This window comes from Myxocyprinus asiaticus, chromosome 10 (assembly GCF_019703515.2).
Source record: "Myxocyprinus asiaticus isolate MX2 ecotype Aquarium Trade chromosome 10, UBuf_Myxa_2, whole genome shotgun sequence".
Classification (NCBI taxonomy): domain Eukaryota; kingdom Metazoa; phylum Chordata; class Actinopteri; order Cypriniformes; family Catostomidae; genus Myxocyprinus; species Myxocyprinus asiaticus.
Genome location: NC_059353.1, coordinates 17203666 through 17223661, shown reverse-complemented (window position 1 = coordinate 17223661; position 19996 = coordinate 17203666). Strand labels below are relative to the sequence as shown.

General features: G+C 36.6%; 1 protein-coding gene across 1 annotated transcript; it reads right to left on the bottom strand.

Annotated features, from left to right (window-relative positions):
* Positions 1–2999: 2999 nt before the first annotated feature.
* Positions 3000–18860, bottom strand: LOC127447183 (thrombospondin-type laminin G domain and EAR repeat-containing protein-like). Its single transcript, XM_051708828.1, has 12 exons — positions 18383–18860; positions 15038–15258; positions 14706–14932; positions 14427–14517; positions 14174–14330; positions 10311–10442; positions 9965–10197; positions 8422–8611; positions 6958–7190; positions 5478–5656; positions 5274–5375; positions 3000–4081 (listed from the first exon to the last, which is right to left on the bottom strand). Exons 1-12 carry the CDS (start codon positions 18462–18464, stop codon positions 3928–3930), a joined length of 2001 nt encoding a protein of 666 aa, XP_051564788.1. The 5' UTR covers positions 18465–18860; the 3' UTR covers positions 3000–3927.
* Positions 18861–19996: the final 1136 nt, after the last annotated feature.

Here is a 19996-nt window from a genome sequence, read left to right as displayed (position 1 = left end):
ACAAGGGTTTCTGAATCTTACATACTGCACCTTTAAATAACGTTCTACTCACGTTAAGAAAACTGGACATTTTCATGTTCCCAAAACCACAATGTAACGTTTGGAAAATGTTTTAAGAACATAAATTTACTAGCTGGAACTTTGATAGAAAACTGCAATGGTTGGAAAATGGAATAGATATTTCTACCCTATAGTATTTCTATTTTATTTATTTTTTTTAATCTATTTTAGCATGCCTTTTTTCTTAAGATGTATATGTTTTCTTTATTAATATACTTTATTTTATATGAATGAATTTAATTGTAAACAATAAATTAAATTAGTTAGTTTGTAGAGTAGCACGTTTTATTGTCACAAAGTATAAATTGTTAGTGCAAAAAATATTGCTGTGTAATTTAATGGAAATACCCTGAAAGTGTTCATCCACAATAATGACAAGATTATTGCATGACAATTCTACAATATTTTACAGTAACAAGGTTGAGAAAGGCACTGTACCCCATGGTGCTCCAGACCAGTCTTAACCTACAATAAGAGTACATGATCGATGAATGTAACCAAAATTATTTTAATAAAGAGTGGCAGGAGCAAATGCAAATGTTTAGGAATCTGCCATGTCCCCCTCAATGTCTAACGTGGTTACAACCCTGACTGTATCTATGCTTTGGATAAGACATCTGCTAAATGGTAGCTAATTAAAGAACATTGTTTTCTGGTGTGGGTTCTGGACAGTGGGGAAAAAAAGGAAATCTATTGTCAGATGAACATGTCGGAAGAACAGTAGGCTACATTACGAGCACACACAGATTATGAAACCACACTCATTTAGGTTATTTAACTAAGCAGAACTAAGCTTAGGTTTTTTGCTCAAATTGTTCCATTTCAATTTAATCCCAGGCATATTTTCCCTGTGATCCTGTCAAGTGTGCCATACTACAGACATCCCAGTAGATAGCGCCAAAGATACAAAATGGCATAGTTGTGTAATTCAATTCAAAGAGCCACTGAAGTGTATTAAAGGGATATTTTACCCAAAAATGAAAATTCTCTCATCATTTACTCACCCTCATGCCATCTCAGATGTGTATGACTTTCTTTCTTCTGCAGAACACAAAGATTTTTAGAAGAATATTTCAGCTCTGTAGGTCCTCACAATGCAAGTGAATGGGTACCAAAATTTGGAAGCTCCAAAAGAATATAAAGGCAGCATAAAAGTAATCCATAAGACTCCAGTGATTAAATCCAGAAGCAATATGATAAGTGTAGGTGAGAAATAGATCAATATTTAAGTACATTTTTACTATCCACCTTTTTCCTACGTCCCGTGATGCTTCACGAGAAATATGGGTGTTACTTCCGTTGTCAAGTAAACACAGCTGTTGTTGCGGCGTACGTCCATTCATTCTTTCATTGTGGTGTTGGGATTTTGAGGAGAGTGTGTATGATTTCATGAGGACATACATCAATCACAATATCAGTGTGTTACTGAATGATAATAAACTGCAAAAAAGTCATAAAGACAAAGAAAGCACGAACAAAACCAGCGTGCTTTTTTTCTCCCAGATGCAGTTGAGATTTATTCTAAGCACAAATGCAACATTTCGAGCAGAATTATCTTGTCACCCTGCATGTTCAAATCAGACAGACACACTGAGGAAGAGCTGTAAAGTTCTCATACTTGGGTATGTAATCGAATTTCAAGTTTTCTGATCAGACGGTTATTTCCTTTTAAATCTGCACGTAAGTTTAAACGTTTGCTCGGTGGGTGATTGACTGGTGAGAGGTGGTGCTTTGCTGCTGTCCGGGACGCATCAGGACACCGTTTTAAACCTCAAATGCGATGTGGTTTTTGACTACCTCTGTATGTGTTTTTTGTGGTCTAATCACAAAACATTTTGCACCCCATTTACAACTATATTTAGCGCTGACCTTTGAGATCGGATCATCCGAAATGCGTCTTATTACTAGCTGTAAACAGGGTCTTAAAGTGACTTCAGCCAGAGCTAAGGAATGCTGTAGAACGACTTCCAGCGGAAGTCCCACCCACATTCATTTCCCCAGTAAGACCCCCAGGAAAAGGTGCCCTGCGTCCAAATATCCATACTTCCCTACTATATAGTGTGCCAAAAACAGTATGCCAATGGAGTAGTATGTCTGAATCCTTAGTATTCATAAGACAGTAAGCGAGAAATGCACGGATGACCTACTACTTCCAGAGGGAATCCGAAGTGTGGATCGGTTCAACACTTTCCTATCCCACAATGCATTGGGAACTGAGGAGACGTCACGTTCAAACGCTGGATTTAAAACAAATGGCGGAGAACTGCGGGGCGGAAGGCTGTTTTCAACAGTAAGTGCTGTATACACAAAGAACGTTGCTCATTGTATTGTTTAACCGAACTTGAGTGGATTATTTTCCCGGTTATTTTTGCCACATCATATATTCTGGTCACGGGACCATGTGTACATTCCCGCATGTTAGTATGTCTGAATTCTATTCATACTGCCTCTCGCATACCTAAAGAGTGTACTGTTTTACCGGCCGAGAAGTGTTTTTTCATGAAATACAGTACATACTGTGACCGTACACGGTTTCAGATGCAGGGGTGGATAAATCTCCACTTTCACATTCTTCTTCTTTTGTTTTTGCCGAGTCTTTGTGCATATCGCCACCTACTGAGCAGGGAGAAGAATTTATAGTAAAAAAAGGACTTTTGGGTGAACGATCCTTTTAAGTGAAACAGGTTCTGTCATCTTTTAAAAAATTATAGCCATTCTAGATTTAAAAGTATTCTAAAGAGTAACCTTTAACACAGAATTATTCAACTAGATGGTCTGTGATAGGAAAGTGTTGTTTTAGCAGATAGTAGCCAAATACATGAATAGACATGGAAGCAATGTGTACTTTACCAATTATTTTTATATATATATATATATATATATAATTTTTCTTTTCAGTCTTTGTTTCCAAAGCAAGATGAAAAAAAAAAAGGCTTACAACTCCACATCCCCGAAAGCAGAACAAACTTAAACCACCAATGGAATAAAAAAAAATAATAATAATAAAAAAAAATGTTTAATTTAATGACCTGACCAAACTGGAACAGTGGTAAATGACACAATAACAAATATAGGAACTAATAGTAGCATATATGACCCAGCTGGTTAAGGGTTAATGTGCATGTGATACAGAGGACCAGAACAAGACAGATAAATACAACAACTTAATTAAGCTCTAAAATAAGTTATAGTTGTAATTTAAAAAGATATAGTCAGTGTATCGTTGAAATTCTTATTGTTTATATATTTGATTAATTTATTTAGTAAATACCTGAACATGTACTTCAATTGTATTAAATTTTTTCTAATAAAAAGAAATACATGAAGATGTATTTAACAACATGAACAATAGTAAATCAGTAGCTTACATCCAGTACAGTACAGTTAAATATAGTATCTTTGCTGGTTTATAAAAAAAACAAAAAAACAATTTCAGTCATTCATAAATAATTGACTAGATAGCTGCCTTCATGTACAGAGTGTAGAAGAATATCCACAGCACATAAGTCTTAATCAACAACAAATATTGGTTATCAATGTGCAATCTACTGTATGTTTGATTGTCTTGGTGCTTTTGTCTTTCAACAGGTCAGTGGACTGTTTGAAAGATTGAATGTAAGTGCCAGGATTTTATTCTTCAGCTATTTTCATGGCATGTTTAGCAAGTGCATGTTGAATAAGGTTTTAGGTTCTGTACATTTCTGATGATATTTTTTTTAATGTATTTTTTATACATAATCTGATTTATGTGTGCAATTGTTATACAGTTTATTTCAGTAATGATGTTTGGTGTTACTGTTTCACCCATGTACAAGTCTACCACTAGATATGTCCCATGCACAGTCCATATGTGCAGATTGAGTGCCACTAAATGGTCCTTAATTTAAGGACTTTAGAGAGAGCAGCTCTGGCACTAGAGTAGATGAGGTAGGAGCCATCGGTTGTGTTAAAAAATTCCCAGTCTCTACAGCCATTGGTGTTCAGTCTGTGTACAGGGACAAAGCCCTCATAGCCCTGCCACCTGCAAAAACGCACAGAATATCCTTAAAAATGAAATTACAATCACAGCCTAGATTTTCAAACAAGAATTTTAGTGAATAATGACTTAAATTATAATCTGTTCCTCACATAAATCTATCATATGGCTTCAGAATACTTAGAATAAAGGCACAGAAGTATGACTAGTTTTTTTTAGAGCTGTCAAATCTTTTTTCTTAATCGCAATTAACGCATTTACCATTAATATATCATAAACCAGCATAAACACTGGTTGGAAGGGTGGAAACTTTGTGATGTGTCCGCCTGGAGTCATTACACTGACGGATCACCACAAACACACAGCAGTGATTCAGTGTCAATAATAAAGTGATGAGGAAAGGAGCTCTTAACACTATTTGTTGTACAAAAGAGGCCTAGATAGAACTTGTGACAGAAATCAAGTATGTAGTCAAGTATCAAGTAAGGCAGATTTTAATTACCATAGAAGCATGCCAAGTCTCAACTATCACCAAAATGCAAGCGCTTTTCATGTGGAGTTCAAAGCGCCGCTTGACGCTGGCGTTGACTTCACGATTGCTGTAACAAAGCGAATAGCCACAGTCTGCCAGCTGATTAATGTTGTGGAGGATGAGAGTTTAAGAGATTTAATGCCCATTGTAATGAAAATGCAATCTGTGTGGGGACTAGTTCTTTCAATTAGTTTATCACCCACTTATCACCCACAACATTTAATATTACTTGTATTTGGTGCTATTTCATTGCATTTCTATCTTTATACTGTGGAAGGCTCTTTTTTAAATTATTTTAATAAAGCATTATATTGTTACATATTGTTTTGTTTTCTTTCCTAAAAAGGAAATAAATGCATTACGATAGAAAAAGAAGTATATTTAGAGTCAAATTTCAGCACTTTCAAAATCTGCGATTAATCGCAATTAAGTACGAAAAACAATGCGATTAATCACTATTACAAATTTTAATTGACTGACAGCACTAGTTTTTTGGTTCTTTTTCGTTCCTTTTTGGAGATTGACAGCTCTTGATCACTGTATGCCTTCATTGTTTGGGAAAGTGCTACATGAACATTCTTTAAAGATTCTTCTTTCGTGTTCCATTTGAAGAAGGTTATACAGGTTTGGAATGGCATAAAGCTAAGAAAATTATGGCAGAAATTTCATTTTTGGCTTTTGGTCTTATTTATGCTAGAGCCTTACCTGTATATAACACTATTAAGTGAGTATGATGTTCCATCATAGGAATTGGCCACCACCAAGAACTTGTCATCTCCAACAGTAAAATACTCCCAATCCAGAGCACTAATATAGACCCACACAACAACAGAGAAAATCTCAAAAATAAAACTATGACTGCAGAAAAGTAATTGGGATTCTTCTAATGAAAACCAGTTAACAACTCACCTGTTAGTTTCAATATCCTGAAACTTAATAAAGGCCTGGGATGTCATGCTGAGCTCATAGATGGTGGAGTTGATGGAGTACAGAATCTTGCCCTCCTCTGTGAGCATCTGACTGTTCGCCACAGCCAGAAAGATCCTGTTTTCAATCTGGAACATCTCCCAGTCTATCGCCCCAAATGTCTGAAAGGTCAATGAGAGACTTAAAAAAGAGGGCAAATACACAGATTAAATGGAAAACCACATTATGTTATTTACTGTAGCCATGTAGCCAAAACAACCATGCTCCAATCATAGAAGCAAATCATACTGGTCCCTTTGCCTTGAAGTATTCCTAACAACCAGAAATCCCCTTTAAGACACCCACAAGGCAAACTGGTTGCCAAGCTGACAACAAAAAGAAAATTAATGATTTATTTTCATTTATAATTTATTATCAATAACAATTGTTTTAGGAAGAGTGGATCATGTGTAGTTATCTCATATATTGAAGTATCTTAAAGGAATAGTTCACCCAAAAATTAAAATTCTGTCATTATTCACTTACCCTGATGCCATCCCAGATGTGTATGACTGTCTTTCTTCAGCAGAACACAAATGAAGATTTTTAGAATATAGAGCTCTGTCAGGTCCTTATAATGGATGTACATGGGTTCCAGCACTTTGACGGACCAAAAGTCATAATTAGGCAACAAAAAAGTAATCCTTGCCAGTCAATCAATGAATGTCTTCTGAAGCAAATCGATATGTTTGCATAAAAAATAAATCCATAATTAAAACGTTATTCACTTTTAAAAAGCACTTCCTGCCAACAGCTGATGCATTATGTAGCTGTCGTAAGCGTGTGGGTGAGTTCACACGAGAATTCGGAAGCAGTGCTTATTTACAACAGGAGAACGAACATCACGAGAGAGTTGTTCCTGAATGGAAGCGCCAATTTAAAGTAAAAAGTGTTTTAATAATCGACTTCAGAAGACATTCATTGATCGACTGGAGTCGCATGGATTACTTTTTTGCTGCCTAAATGTAACTTTTGAACCAAAGTGCTGGCATCCATGTACATCCATTATAAGGACCTGACAGAGCTCTATCTTCTTCTTAAAATCTTCATTTGTGTTCTGCTGAAGAAATACAGTCATACACATCTGGGATGGTACATGAACCAGGGTAAGTGAATAATGAGAGAATTTTCATTTTTGGGTGAACTATTCCTTTAAGTATGCATGTATGTTACAAACCCAATTCACAAAAACTGATAAAGATATATCATAGTGTCAATTGATGGAAGAAAATAGTGTTATATGAATATTTGTGCATACACGTCAATACACTATATATGGACTTTCAGAATAGGGAAATTGTTCCTCAGTGTTTACAGTATATGTACCATTTTTCTTGCCATTTTCATTATGACATTTTATTACGATACTGTTATGTCTTGTAAGAATCATCCTTTAAATTATATAAAACATATTTGCACTCACTTTAATGGACTGATAAGGCTGAAACATCCCTCCCAGCCAGATATAGATGGTAGAATCGATGACTGTCGACCTTCCATTAAAGGTGTTCGCGACTGCAAGAAAGTAAAATGGGCCGATCATGAAGAACTCCCAGTCATAGGCTCCCGATGTTTGGATAGTCTGATTGACCTCAAAAAACTGGGTAATTGGGTTCCACTTGTAGATTACACTATCAATATTATGATTCCTCTCCCCTGTGGAAGAAAAACAAAAAGTTATATGGGACCTTAAGACTACATGTATTCTTTCTATATCCTAAACAAAGCTTCTTAAACAACAGATCATGCAGATATATATTTTAAATAGTCTAAATGTTGATATATACACTCACTGAGCACTTTATTAGGAAGACCTGTGCACCTACTTATTCATGCAGTTATCTAATCAGCCAATCATTTGGCATGATACTATGATACATGATACATCATGCAGATACTAGTCAGGACCTTCAGTTAATTTTCACATCAACCATCAGAATGGAAAAAAGTATTTTTGATTTTGACCGTGGCATGATTGTTGGTGCCAGGTGGGCTGGTTTGAGTATTTCTGTAACTGCTGATCTCCTGGGATTTTCACTCACAACAGTCTCTAGAATTAACTCTGCTGCCAAAAACAAAAAACATCCAGTGAATGGCAGTTCTGTGGGTGGAAACACCTTATTGATGAGAGAGGACAACAGAGAATGGCCAGACTGATTCGAGCTGACAGAAAGGTTACAATGACTCAGATAACCACTCTGTACAATTGTAGTGAGCAGAATAGCATCTCAGAATGCACAACACGTCGAACCTTGAGGCAGATGGGCTACAAAAGCAGAAGACCACGTCTGCCACTTTATTTGGACCATAGTGTTCCTAATAAAGTGCTTAGTGAGTGTATAATTCTCCTTATATATAGACAATTCTTCAGCCACTACCCTAAACAGATCCCTTTCAGCTTAATATATATTTTAAAACTGGATGGACAGACTTTACTCAGTTTGGATTAGTTCCCACAGGTGCAGGTGTATAGAAGGGGCATGTACAGTTATGAAGTTCTATGAAAAGGTTTTTTATGCTTGCTTTTCTGCTTTGATCAATGCCAGAGGCCCACGTTAGAACTTCATAGAAACGGAGGGGTAGTATGCTCTTGTAAGAGATGTAAAAAGCCCTGAATTGCAGAATCAAAGTGAACCACATAAATAAGGAGACCCCCTTTTTGCCTAAAAAAAAAAAAGATGTCCTTGATTGTGTGCCTCAAAGCACTTCGATTTGTATGAAATTCATGTTTAAACTTCTTTTAGAAATCATATAAAGAAACTTCCTCCCATTATTGTTCAACAGACAAAACATCTGGAAGTGCACATTGTGAAAAGAACAATAACAGTCACTACATGAGATGACATAAAATTCTGTGTATTGAGCTTAAAGCTTTTTAAAACATTACCTTGCCTATGATTGGCTACAGCAAGGAAAGCTTCATCTTGAATGTGGAAGGCCTCCCAATCTCGAGCGCTGAATGTGTTTAGAGTTTGATACTGAATAAACTTGAGCTTTCTTGAACTCCATTTATATATTATAGACTGTTCCTGGTCCCCAATATCCATACCTCTGCAGTTAGCAACAGCAAGGAATTTCTGTTATAGAAAAACGGTTTGAGCAGGTAGTAAGAAATCATGTCAGTAGCTTCATTGAATTAAAGGGGACTGTGAAGAAAAACAGAATTAAATTGTAATGAGTTTTGCACTTCTTAATTTTAGGTAGGCTACTTTCTGTATCTTCACAGGCCTTTAATTATCATCGATTTCAAAGCCAAAGGAAAAAACTGTGCTGATGGGCATTTAATGAATTGTCTAGAGTTGCTTACAGCTCATTAATTTATCTATGAATAACTGGTGACATGCATAATTATAAATTTTCTCTTCTATTTCTGTAGACTTTCAAGAAGAAAAACATACAGATAATTGCTCTGCAGGTATTAACAGAGCACCATATAGCGTTCCAACTCTTAACTGTAATTATGTAGTAAGTTACAGTGAAGGGAAGCAGGAGGTGCCTGCTGTCAATTTTGGATACAGCATCAGAGAAAATTAATTTCTGTTATTATGCACATGTGATGTACATCATTAAAACTTGAGAGCATGGTCCCCACCACCTCTCCCGCTGGAGAAACCACATCAAAAATCACTCAAATATAAAAAAAGTACAGCTGGGGATGAGACCCGCTCAGAGCAAACAGACGTACACCGCACCATCTTCCGACACGTTTCAAAATGGCCCAGCAGCTGTTTGAGTTGGCAGCTCCATCAATATAACACGATTTCACTTAGATCCTAATCAGCATGCAGAGAGATGACTCAGAATGTCCAGTTTGGGGTCTGAGAGATGTTAATAGCTCAAAAAAAATAAAAAATAAATTATCAATGAAGTATCTGGTTGATACTTCAATAATTGTTCTTATCTTGAAAGAACTGATTGTAAACAAAATTTCATAATTATGACACTCTTCAAACATCCTCCATGAAAATGTTTTATTACTTACGCATTAATAAATGTTTAATAAACAGGTTTAGACTCTCTGATTGGTATTCACACTGTAGCAGCGCATTCCTAACAGTTGCTTATTTAGATTTGTTTTATTGTATTTTTTTACAATGTGTTTTTGCTGTGATGAAATTAACTTCAAACAGAAAAAATTAAGTTGTTATATTGAATGTGATCAAATTTCTGAAAAGTGCATAACTTTGTAATACAGCAGATAGGTTACAAATTCAACAGTATTTGCCTACTGGGTTTTGAGTGAGTCAAAGGAACATTTTATAATAATTTAAAGGTACAAAATTAAGGTTAATTTCAAAATGACTGCTATTGTTTTCACACAGGGTCTTTCACATGGGGTCTCTGGGACTCCAAACATAAAGTACAGTCAATCTCAACAGAACATGAGGGTTAATATGACCGTAACAGAGGACAGAAGTGCAGACACTCACTTTTTTGCCCACTGTGAAGTATTGCCATGCCTGTGCATCATAGGTGCTGATATTCTGATATCGCTCAAACTTCCCATCTGTCCATTTGTATATTCCCGAACCAAGGTTGGAATCACGGTTGGCGGTCGCAATGAAAAGCCCTACAGAAGGGATCTGAAAAACTTCAATGTCAAATGTCTCAGAGTTGGTGAATAATTCCTGGTGATCCTCCACATAGTCCAGCCTCTCTTTTACTGTAAAGATGCAATGGTGATTGTCAGATACTTCAAACTACAAACTGCAGATGTGCCATTAGCTTTGCTTTTACTGTTATAGATTGTAGTGTGTAGCTCACATCACTCATCACCTTGCAGCAAAGTGAGCCACTTGATGCCATCACAGAGAAACAGTCCTCTTTGCAGGGTGTTGAACCACAGCTGGCCCTCCTCAGAGTGTCCACAGGAAGGACTCACACCTGCAGTCACCTGAACCTCTGCCTCTGAACAAAAAAACAAAAAACAGCCATTTTCAATGAAAGATAATATGTTAACTGGATGAATAATATGTTAATAAACAATATATTAACAGGACGGTAGGTTGCTTATTTTTAAGGTTTGGAGTATGCCAGTTAGAACTTCAGTCATGAGATGCTGAAAAAGAACAGGACAATTACTGGGACCATAATCCTACATTATCACCATTTCACCTTTAAATAATCCATAAATCTCCAGTGGTAAAATCCATATCTTCATAAGCGAAGTGGGTGTGAAATAGATCAATATTTAAGTCCTTTTTTACAAACAATCCCCACTTTCACTTTCACATTCATCTTTGTTTTTGGTGATTCACATTCTTCATGCATATCGCCATCTACTGGGAAGGGAGGAGAATTTAAAGTAAAAAAGGACTTAAATATTGATCTGTTTCTCACCCACACCTATCGTATCGTTTCTGAAGATATAGAATTAACCACTGGATTCTTATGAATTACTTTTACACTGCCTTTATATGCTTTTTGGACCTTCAAAATGTTGGTACCCAATGTTGGTACCTATTGGTTTGTGTTCAACGGAAGAAAGAAAGTTATACACATCTGGGATTTTTTTACTTACAAATATAGGGGAAAGGGGAATGATAAACCAAGAAAAACTGCATATTTCTTTTTAATTTTAATTTGTTTAATTTATTTGACCAATAATTTAAAATCTGCAATTTTATAGTGGGAGCCAATCAGTCGCCTATTCAAAAATGAGGTTCTGTGTTTTCCCACTGGTCATAATAGTTCTATCAGGAAGACTCGCAGACTTGAGTGAAATTTAAGATGACATTTATTTGATGAATATAAAACAGAAACATAATGTCTCTCTTTGGCGTAAGCACCGTCTGGCGGTCTGAAGAAGTTGTACTCAGAACCATCATATCCTGCCAGTGATAGGAGGCAGGGGCGAGGAGCCTACCCCCGTGCAGGACGGGACTCAACTGGTGGTGGTGGGGTGGTGGAGGTTGCCGTATTAGCACACTGAAATGCAATGTGATAGATTGTGAGCAGACTTATAAAGCATTGGCTTACATTTGATTGGATAGGATTTACCTAGCTAATGGTGCGATGATGTACAGCTGCTAGTCTTCCTGCTAGAACTACACTGCACTTACATTGACCGATCACATGTGTACTTGTCCTGTGAGCATGATTTACATGAGCCAGAGTAATATTATTATTAAATCAATAATAGACCCTTTAAGCATTATATGTAGCAAATATGTTAGTTATACGTATGTGTATTATGACAGGTTGTACTTGCTTCCTTTTATGGAGTTTGACACAGACGTCATCTGTCAGAGGAGCGCATTGGAATTAAATGTCTCTGGTAATGTGACTATTTGCACAACCCATGTAAAAATGTTCCTATTAAATCAAGACAGTGTGCACCATTATTTATAATTGACAACTCTGTGTAAAATACATCATCAACTCTTTGTAGACCCGAAAATGTTGAACTATATTTCAGTCACAAATATATCTGGTGGGATTAAATGGGTTAACCAAAACTTCATTCACATCCAACCTGTATCCACTGCTTACTGGATTTGTGAGAATCTCTGAATTAAATATTAAATTTGCCACAAATGGCATGTTTGAAGCGGATAACATTTGACATACCAACACCACAAACAGTGAGAGTATAACATTTACACTGCATAACAGTATGAAATCTACCTTGAAACTACATTATATAAGGGAAAAATAAACCAAACTTGGCCTCTGTCTCATGTCTGTCAACAGGCACACAGTATATGAAATAACAGTGAGCCCCGCACCCTGTTTTCAAACACCAGCAATTCTTCTGAGCCAGAGAGAAACTCAAAGCACAAGGCTGTCAGTCAGTGTCAATGGATCAGTAACAGACCTGTGAGATAGAGTTACTCACATCCCCATACAATCACAGACCTGTGTTTACAGCTAAAACACACAACATTCCTATTGGACAGCCTCCTACAGACTTCAAGCTATAATTAGTGTACATTAGTTACACATAAACCAATCTGTAACACCTGCACCATTTTAAGATGACCTTCTACCCTCTATCTTTTTACAGGTTAAGAGACTGAACACTGGAATGAAGAATCTTAAAGGAATATCTAAAAGATGATTCCAAACATCAAGCTACATAATGAAGACTCACGGATAATGGACCTTATTCAGAATAGTGCCATATTTAATTGACAGAAATGAAGACGAGGCTATGAAGTACACTCTGTTCAATGGGTTGTACTGTTGTTTAAATTGGTGTTGATCGTTCAGCTGAAGAAATGAAAATTACATCTTTTCAAAATGTTTTTAGTAGACAAAAAAAATTAAACAGAAGTTGTGAAAATTACATGGTATCTAGGACATTAAAGGCTCAGGTATACTTTGTATTTCATCTTGCACACGGCCGAGCGCTCAGCCTTTCAAAGTATACCCCTTTGACCGCGAGTGCAAACAGATATATTCGACAGACTTCAACTGCTTTGTGATACTCCCCTGAGAGCACACGTACATCACCCAGACAGCTATTTGATGTGTGTGTTTATATCTGGAAGACGTTTTTTACATTGTTTGCTCATCTGCAATACATCTATAAAATGTATGTCAGTAAGTATGTCTCGGATGTCAATAAGACATTCATCAGATGTCTTTGAGACATTTATGATTTAGAATGTTTGTAAATCTGATCTTTTTAAGATATTTAGCAGATGTTAATTTTGATTGTGATGCTTTCCAGATGAAAAGATCTAAAACAGACATCTCGGAGATGTACATGTGCTATCTGGGTCTCTAGTACAGTCAATGGCAGGCACGTGCGCAGTGTTGAGAAAAACTCTACTCTCGCGGATGCACCTAAACTGTGCATGCTATTGAACAGACTGTAAATCTATCCCTCACAGCCTCGTTTTTATCCACATAAAATTAAATATGGTGTCTGCCCAGACTAAGGTCTCTAGGCTGATGGAACAAGGCTTCCAGGCATCTATTAATGTGTCCCAATTCACATGTTATCCATCCTACATGGTATTTGAGATTATAATAAATGCATCCCGAATTAGAGTAGATTAAAATAGTTGCTAATATTGCCCACCACCCATTGCGCAAAAGAAGACGAGTTTGTGATGGTTCCCTTAGGAGTTTCCAATCACCAGTGAACAATGTTGCATTAGTTACTTAAAATCGTAATCCACTACATATTAATAATTATTTATCTAAAATTTTAATCAGATTACTTTACTAATTCATTGAAAAGTAATCACATTACTACTTACTTTACTTTTAAGTTACTTTCTACAACACTTTTCTGCTCAACAAATTCAAAATAATGTCTATATTTCTTTCTTGTTTATTGTTACACATAAGTCATACACTCAGCGCCTCACATTTCTCCTTCACAATGACTTGTTACAGGGCCATAATTCATGTATTCTACATAAATAATATATTAGAAATAAGCATAACCCTACAATGTACTTAAGAGTAATTACATTAATTGAAAGTCAGTAATTGTAATCTGATTACAATATTTTTTTTGTTGTTTTTTTTACTAAAAAGCAGTTAGATTACAGTAGCTAATTACTTTGTAATTGGATTACACCCAACATTACCAGTGAAGTATAGGCCAATACTTTTAGAATGTAAGTCTGTGAATTGGGGTGCAGTTTATGATTTTTGTGTTGATGTTTTTGTGTTTTTCTTACCATAGGAATAAAAGGGAAGGTCAGTGGAAAATGGTTTGATTGGCAGGTGTAAGAGGGCCTGGGGAACTGAGAGTGCAGACAGATGGGGCTCAGATGAGGGACATATTTTTGAGGTAGCATCTGAACCAGGTAACAGAACCAGCTGCCGCATCATCCCCTGCAAATAATAAAGTGAGTGGAAATAACTGTTAGTTTTACATTTCTAACATCCAGCTATTTACAAGTACATTGTAAATGTTAACTAAGTTTATACAGAAAACAAGCTGTTCCATCTCCTTCTACTAGCAATGAAGAATGTTGAGCCAGCTGTATCAAGATCATCGGGGAAGGGACTATCAAGCACTCTGTGATTGAGACAAGGGGAAGAAAGTGAAATTTCATACGTTTACGCAACACAAGGACAAATGAGGTTCTTATTATACTGTATATTTCAACACATAACCCCTATAGAACAAAGAGAGGACATTTTGGATCATATATAATTTAGAAGAATACAACCACATTTACAGTTTATTCCCAAAAAGAGTCTTACATCTCGAGGGGTATGCCACAGTCTACAGTGAGAATTGTGTACTGTTCAGTCACTGCCAAGACCAAAGTGTGCCAACGGTTGTCAGCCAGACTGACTGCCTTAAAAGTGATGCGTTTCCTGCTGCCCTGGCCCTTCTGCAGGAAGTGGAGCTTGTTTTGGGACAACCGCAGGCCAAGGAGCAGCTCATCTGAATCTCCCTCCAACAGTGAAAAGATGTATTCACTCTTCTACAGATCGAAGAGAAAAGATTGATCGCTACAAGGGAAATTTTAAGGAAGAATCCTCAGATGAATCTTTGATGTTCAAAAACTAAATTTCAACCAATCTCTCACCTCAGGAGCCATTTGAGGGATTTTCAGTGTGACAATGATGGAGAATTCAGCAGGAAAGAAGTTACAATTAATAAAGAGCTGAGATGCAGGGAAGCTGAAAAGCTGTGGAGAGCCAGAAAACTGGAATCCACGAACACCCCTGGATTGGACCATACGTATCCCATCCTGGGCCTTCCCAGCTGCAGGAAGCCCCCGAGACAGGAGGTCCAATGGTAACAGATCTGTGAAAGAAATGCATCACTTAAAAGGATAGTTTACCCAAAAATTTAAATTCTCTCATCATTTACACACCCCATGCCATCCCAGATGTGTATGACTTTCTTTCTTCTGCAGAACCCAAACAAAGATTTTTAGAAGAATATTTCAGCTCTGTATGTCCTCACAATGCAAGTGAAATGTGACCAGAACTTTCAAGCTCCACAGTTCACAAAAAGGTCACATTTAAGTCGTTTTGTGTGTGTGTGTGTGTGTGTGTGTGTGTGTGTGTGTGTGTTTTACCATAAATCTCCACTTTCACTTTAAAAATGTGAAAGAATGTGAAAGTTAAAGTGGAGATTTATAGTAAAAAAGGACTTAGATATTGATCTGTTTCTCACCCACACATACCATATCACTTCTGAAGATATTAATTTAACCACTGGAGTCTAATGGCTTACTTTAATGCTGCCTTAATGGGATTTTTGGAGCTTCAAAGGTCTGGTCACCATTCACTTGCATTGTATGGATCTACAGAGCTGAGATATTCTTCTAAAAATCTTTGTTTGTGTTCAGCAGAACAAAGAAAGTCATACACATCTGGGATGGTATGAGGGTGAGTAAATGATGAGAGAATTTTCATTTTTGGTGAACTATCCCTTTAAGCAAAAAAGATATAAAAGCTAAACTACGTTATGATTTCAAATAAAAAGTCTTTCAGCAAGTGGACCCATATTGAATAGAGATAAGCTTTGTAGTTCACTTGTTCTATACAGGTAATCTACAAATTCATTTAAGACAGAAATGTAAGTACCTATCTTTAGGTATCAAGGAATGATTCAAGTTCAAAGAGCAAGTGCTCATATTTCAAAGACTTCAGCAAAGCAAAGGGCACATTTTGGAAAGCAAACAGTCCTTTTCAAAATATCTCACATTCATGTATCCAACTCAGAGTGTTTTTAGTGCGCTGGTACAGACACTTGTATGCTTGTGAGACATCTTTATTCAGTAGATCTGCAATGTCACATAAGAAAACATTAGATGCTTTATGGCTCTCATAACTTATATTTCTAGAATGTCAATTAAAACTCAACAAGATATTCTGCTTGAAGGTATTCCTTAATATTTTAAATGTAAAGAGACACATTTTTAGACCAAAATCTCAATGCTGGTTTCGAAAAGCTGTCAAAGACCTTGTCGTTTTATTGTCGAAGGGATAGAATATTAATAAAATGTGTTCAATTCATGTTCTACCTAAAGATTGCATAAACAGCAAAAACCAAGTGCCTAAACAGGTTTGTGCATGAATTTGTAATTCTGCCCTGGCAAATCTTGTTAGTGGCTAGACCAATATTCATATTAATATTAAACTTTGAATATTTTCCACAATTCCAAGCACCTGCATGTCAGAATGAGCATTAAAATATTGGCTGATATGAAATGCATAGTTCAGAAAAGGCCATTTGTGTGGGTATCTCCTGCTATAAGAAGAAGCAGTGTGTTTGTTGACTGAGTTTATCTCTTTACTGGGGAATGTTACTAGTAATTAACAGCAACTTCTTTTCCTGTTCCATATAATTTTAAATCTTGTGATAGCTTGAAAATGGGAGAAAGAAATGCAATAAACTTCCGGTTTGATGTTCTTTGATATCAGTTTGATTCTGTTAAACACTGTATATGATGTATCAGGTGCTCTGTTCAAGTGTTTTCAAAAGGTTTATATATAGATGCAATGGCATAGTGATGAATGGTAAAAATGTCCAATTTTCACACTTAGGGTTTGATCTGTTTGTCCTGAGGAAATATGATGATCCATGTGGCTTCATCAATGTCATCCCATACTAGTTTAGAATTAAGTTAATGCTGATATTGAAAGAATATACACATGACATTTGATTAAGCTTTATCAGTTGTCCCACTTTACCTGTATTGTTGTTATTGTTCTGTTGGCTGATTTGAAGAAGAGAGTATCTACACAGCACAGGGCTATGACAACTTGAAAGGTGTCAGTTTGCTGTAGCTGTGGGCCATGACCACAGCGATTTTCTCTACATTCAGTATGTGGTGAGAGTCGCTGGGATCAAGAATCACTTCAGCACAATAAATGCAAAAGTTATTGCATTTAATGCAATGCATTTAAGTCAACAGTTGCTACAAACAGTGTACAGTTAAACATAGTTCAGAAATGGTCCATAATTGCCATTCTATTGTCCATGACTGCTTTCAGAGGAAACCACTGTACAACACCAGTGGTTTTTGCAAGGGTTATACATCAGCACCTGCGAACATCTAACTAGTACACAGTCAAACTTTAGACACACCTATTCATGCATCATTATTACAGTTGACCATATTTTAGAATAATAGTGAAATCTTCAAAATTATGAAATAACACAAAGTGGGAAAGATATCATGACCAAAAGTGCTAAAAACTAAAAAAAAAAACACTTTATTTTTGCTTCTTCAAAATAACCACCCTTTTCCTAGATTACAGCTCTGCGAACTTCTCTCAAACAACTTTCCATCTGAAATGCTTTTTACACTTGTTAGTTGCTTTCCTTCACTGTTCAGTCCAACTTATATGTTTTAAAAGATCTTCACCTTCTGTTTATCAGTATTGACAGATGAACTGATAAGTGTTTGTGTTTGAATTGAAGGAGCTTTCTTGTTACCCCTTCCCCCCTCATTTTATTCTTCTGAATGATATAACATCTGCCTGTAATTAGTTTGCTTTAATGGTTTACTGAACTTAAAGCCCATAATCCTATGGCAATTTGGTAGAAAATCAGCAATAATTACAAAGCATGACATGACTCAAGTAGTGTCTTTAACAACTGACATAAGAGGGACAAGTTGTGAATAGGACAAGACTAAACAATACTGCCCTGCTAACACAAAACGCATTAACTACACAATTTATCAAAATTGAGTTATGTCCGATATTGGGTCTCTTAGACTTTGAACTGTCCTGTCCCAGATGGGTATGACTCAACTATGCTCAGATTCCTCGTAGGACAGCATATTTACTGTTGTTAAAAAAAACAAAACAAAAAACAGATAATCTAAAGTTAATGCCATTTTTGTCTATTTACTATCCTTTAAAAAAAAAAACCAAATTAATCCTGCATATAGGCATGTGATTTCACGCACCTGTGCAAGGTCTCCATGGTCCAGATTGGCAGGTGATGATCCAGGAGAGGAGCACACAGGCCAGCAGCGGCAGCTCCGACATCAGGGTCTCCACTCTCTCAGCTCCATTCACACACACACTGATTCTCAAAGCCCAGTGACCATCCTTTCATTCAGACGCCTCACACAACTTAAAATACAACAACCTCAGCAGTGAGAATCCAATAACACTCTGAGATGATGTGAAGACATCCGGGGAAGAGTTGAGGTGTCACTTGAAAATTAAAAGTCAGAATTAAACTTCAACAAAAGTATCCGGATTAATTTTGATGTTTTCATCCTATATTCTGTTCCTATTTTAATGGCCATTCGAATTTGTATTCAATCACTGGTCATTTAACTAATTTTATTACAAAATGCATAATTAAAATCCCAACTTCTCTTGATCAAAAGAGTCTAGGATAGCTCCATAACATCTTGCTATAAACTTCCTCCTTGAACAGTGTCCTGGCTGAGGTCTCTTTGCTTTGCTGTGCATGTCGGTGTGTTTAAAAGGGGAGTGTTAACTTCACCTGTGAGTTATGAGCAGGAGAGGTGTATTACCCCTGCAGACATTTAAATGAGAATAAGTCATCTGTAGAAAGGAGGGGTTGACACTAAAGAGAGAGAAAGGTGGGGCAAATGAAGTACACATGAGAGAGAGAGAGAGAGAGAGAGAGAGAGAGAGAGAGAGAGAGAGAGAGAGAGAGAGAGAGAGAGAGATTTTTCCTACTTTCCCCACTGCTTATCTCATATTTTAAAATTGTAATGTTGTGAAGAATTCCCCAGTGTTGTATGTGTGTGTTAGGTTGCCCTTGCTCTGAACTGCACTGCTCTGTCAATGTGTATGATGAGCGCACAACCCTGGGGACTCCTTGTCAAGGAAATCTCCCTTCAGTCAATTGTTTCCTCACCTACATGTCAGGCCATCTCTTCACCAACACCCCATGTGGCTGGAGGGGGAAAAAGGATGGATATACAAATTTTTACAAGAAAATACCATTAAAGACCCTATGAAATCAAAAGTGGAGTTTTGTGGCTTTTTGTTCCAAGTCTATTAGGTTTGAAGCCACCTATATGCTAGTGTACTCCTAAAAGTTACTGGTGGGTTAATCATGAGCAATGCTGGGTTATTTGGGAACCCAGTGCTGGGTAACAATTGGATAGAACACATGTTGGGTTATATACATTAAATAGTGTTCTGTTTTTTTTTTTTGATAGAATGCTCATATTGAAGGTTGTTATTTTAGATGACAACAACAGTAATAATAATAATGAGTTTTTGAAAGAATTGTGGATATACTATATATTAATACTTATCACGCAATCTTGCATTAATTATTGCTTAGCCTTATGAATATAATACTCTGGTGCATTTTTGGGCTGCCGCACGCAATTTTTCACACTCAAATTTAAAAGCTCACCAAAAATGTCATTTTATTCCACTAGATGGTAGTAAGCACTAGATTTCTTTTCTCTATCACATTCCATCACAATATACAGATCTGAAATGTAGGTGGCACTCTAACGCACTTTAGCCTTCACAGATATGCTCGTCCATAGACATTCAGTCTAATTTTCAGTTCAAGCACCACC

Excerpts from the sequence above, each read along its gene's own strand:
- LOC127447183 (XM_051708828.1), bottom strand. The coding sequence starts at position 18,464 with ATGTCGGAGCTGCCGCTGCTGGCCTGTGTGCTCCTCTCCTGGATCATC. Across the intron at positions 14,518-14,705 it reads TGTGGCATACCCCTCGAGAT|AGTGCTTGATAGTCCCTTCC; the intron begins GTAAGACTCTTT and ends TCTCAATCACAG. Across the intron at positions 10,198-10,310 it reads GTGGCTCACTTTGCTGCAAG|TAAAAGAGAGGCTGGACTAT; the intron begins GTGATGAGTGAT and ends GCATCTTTACAG.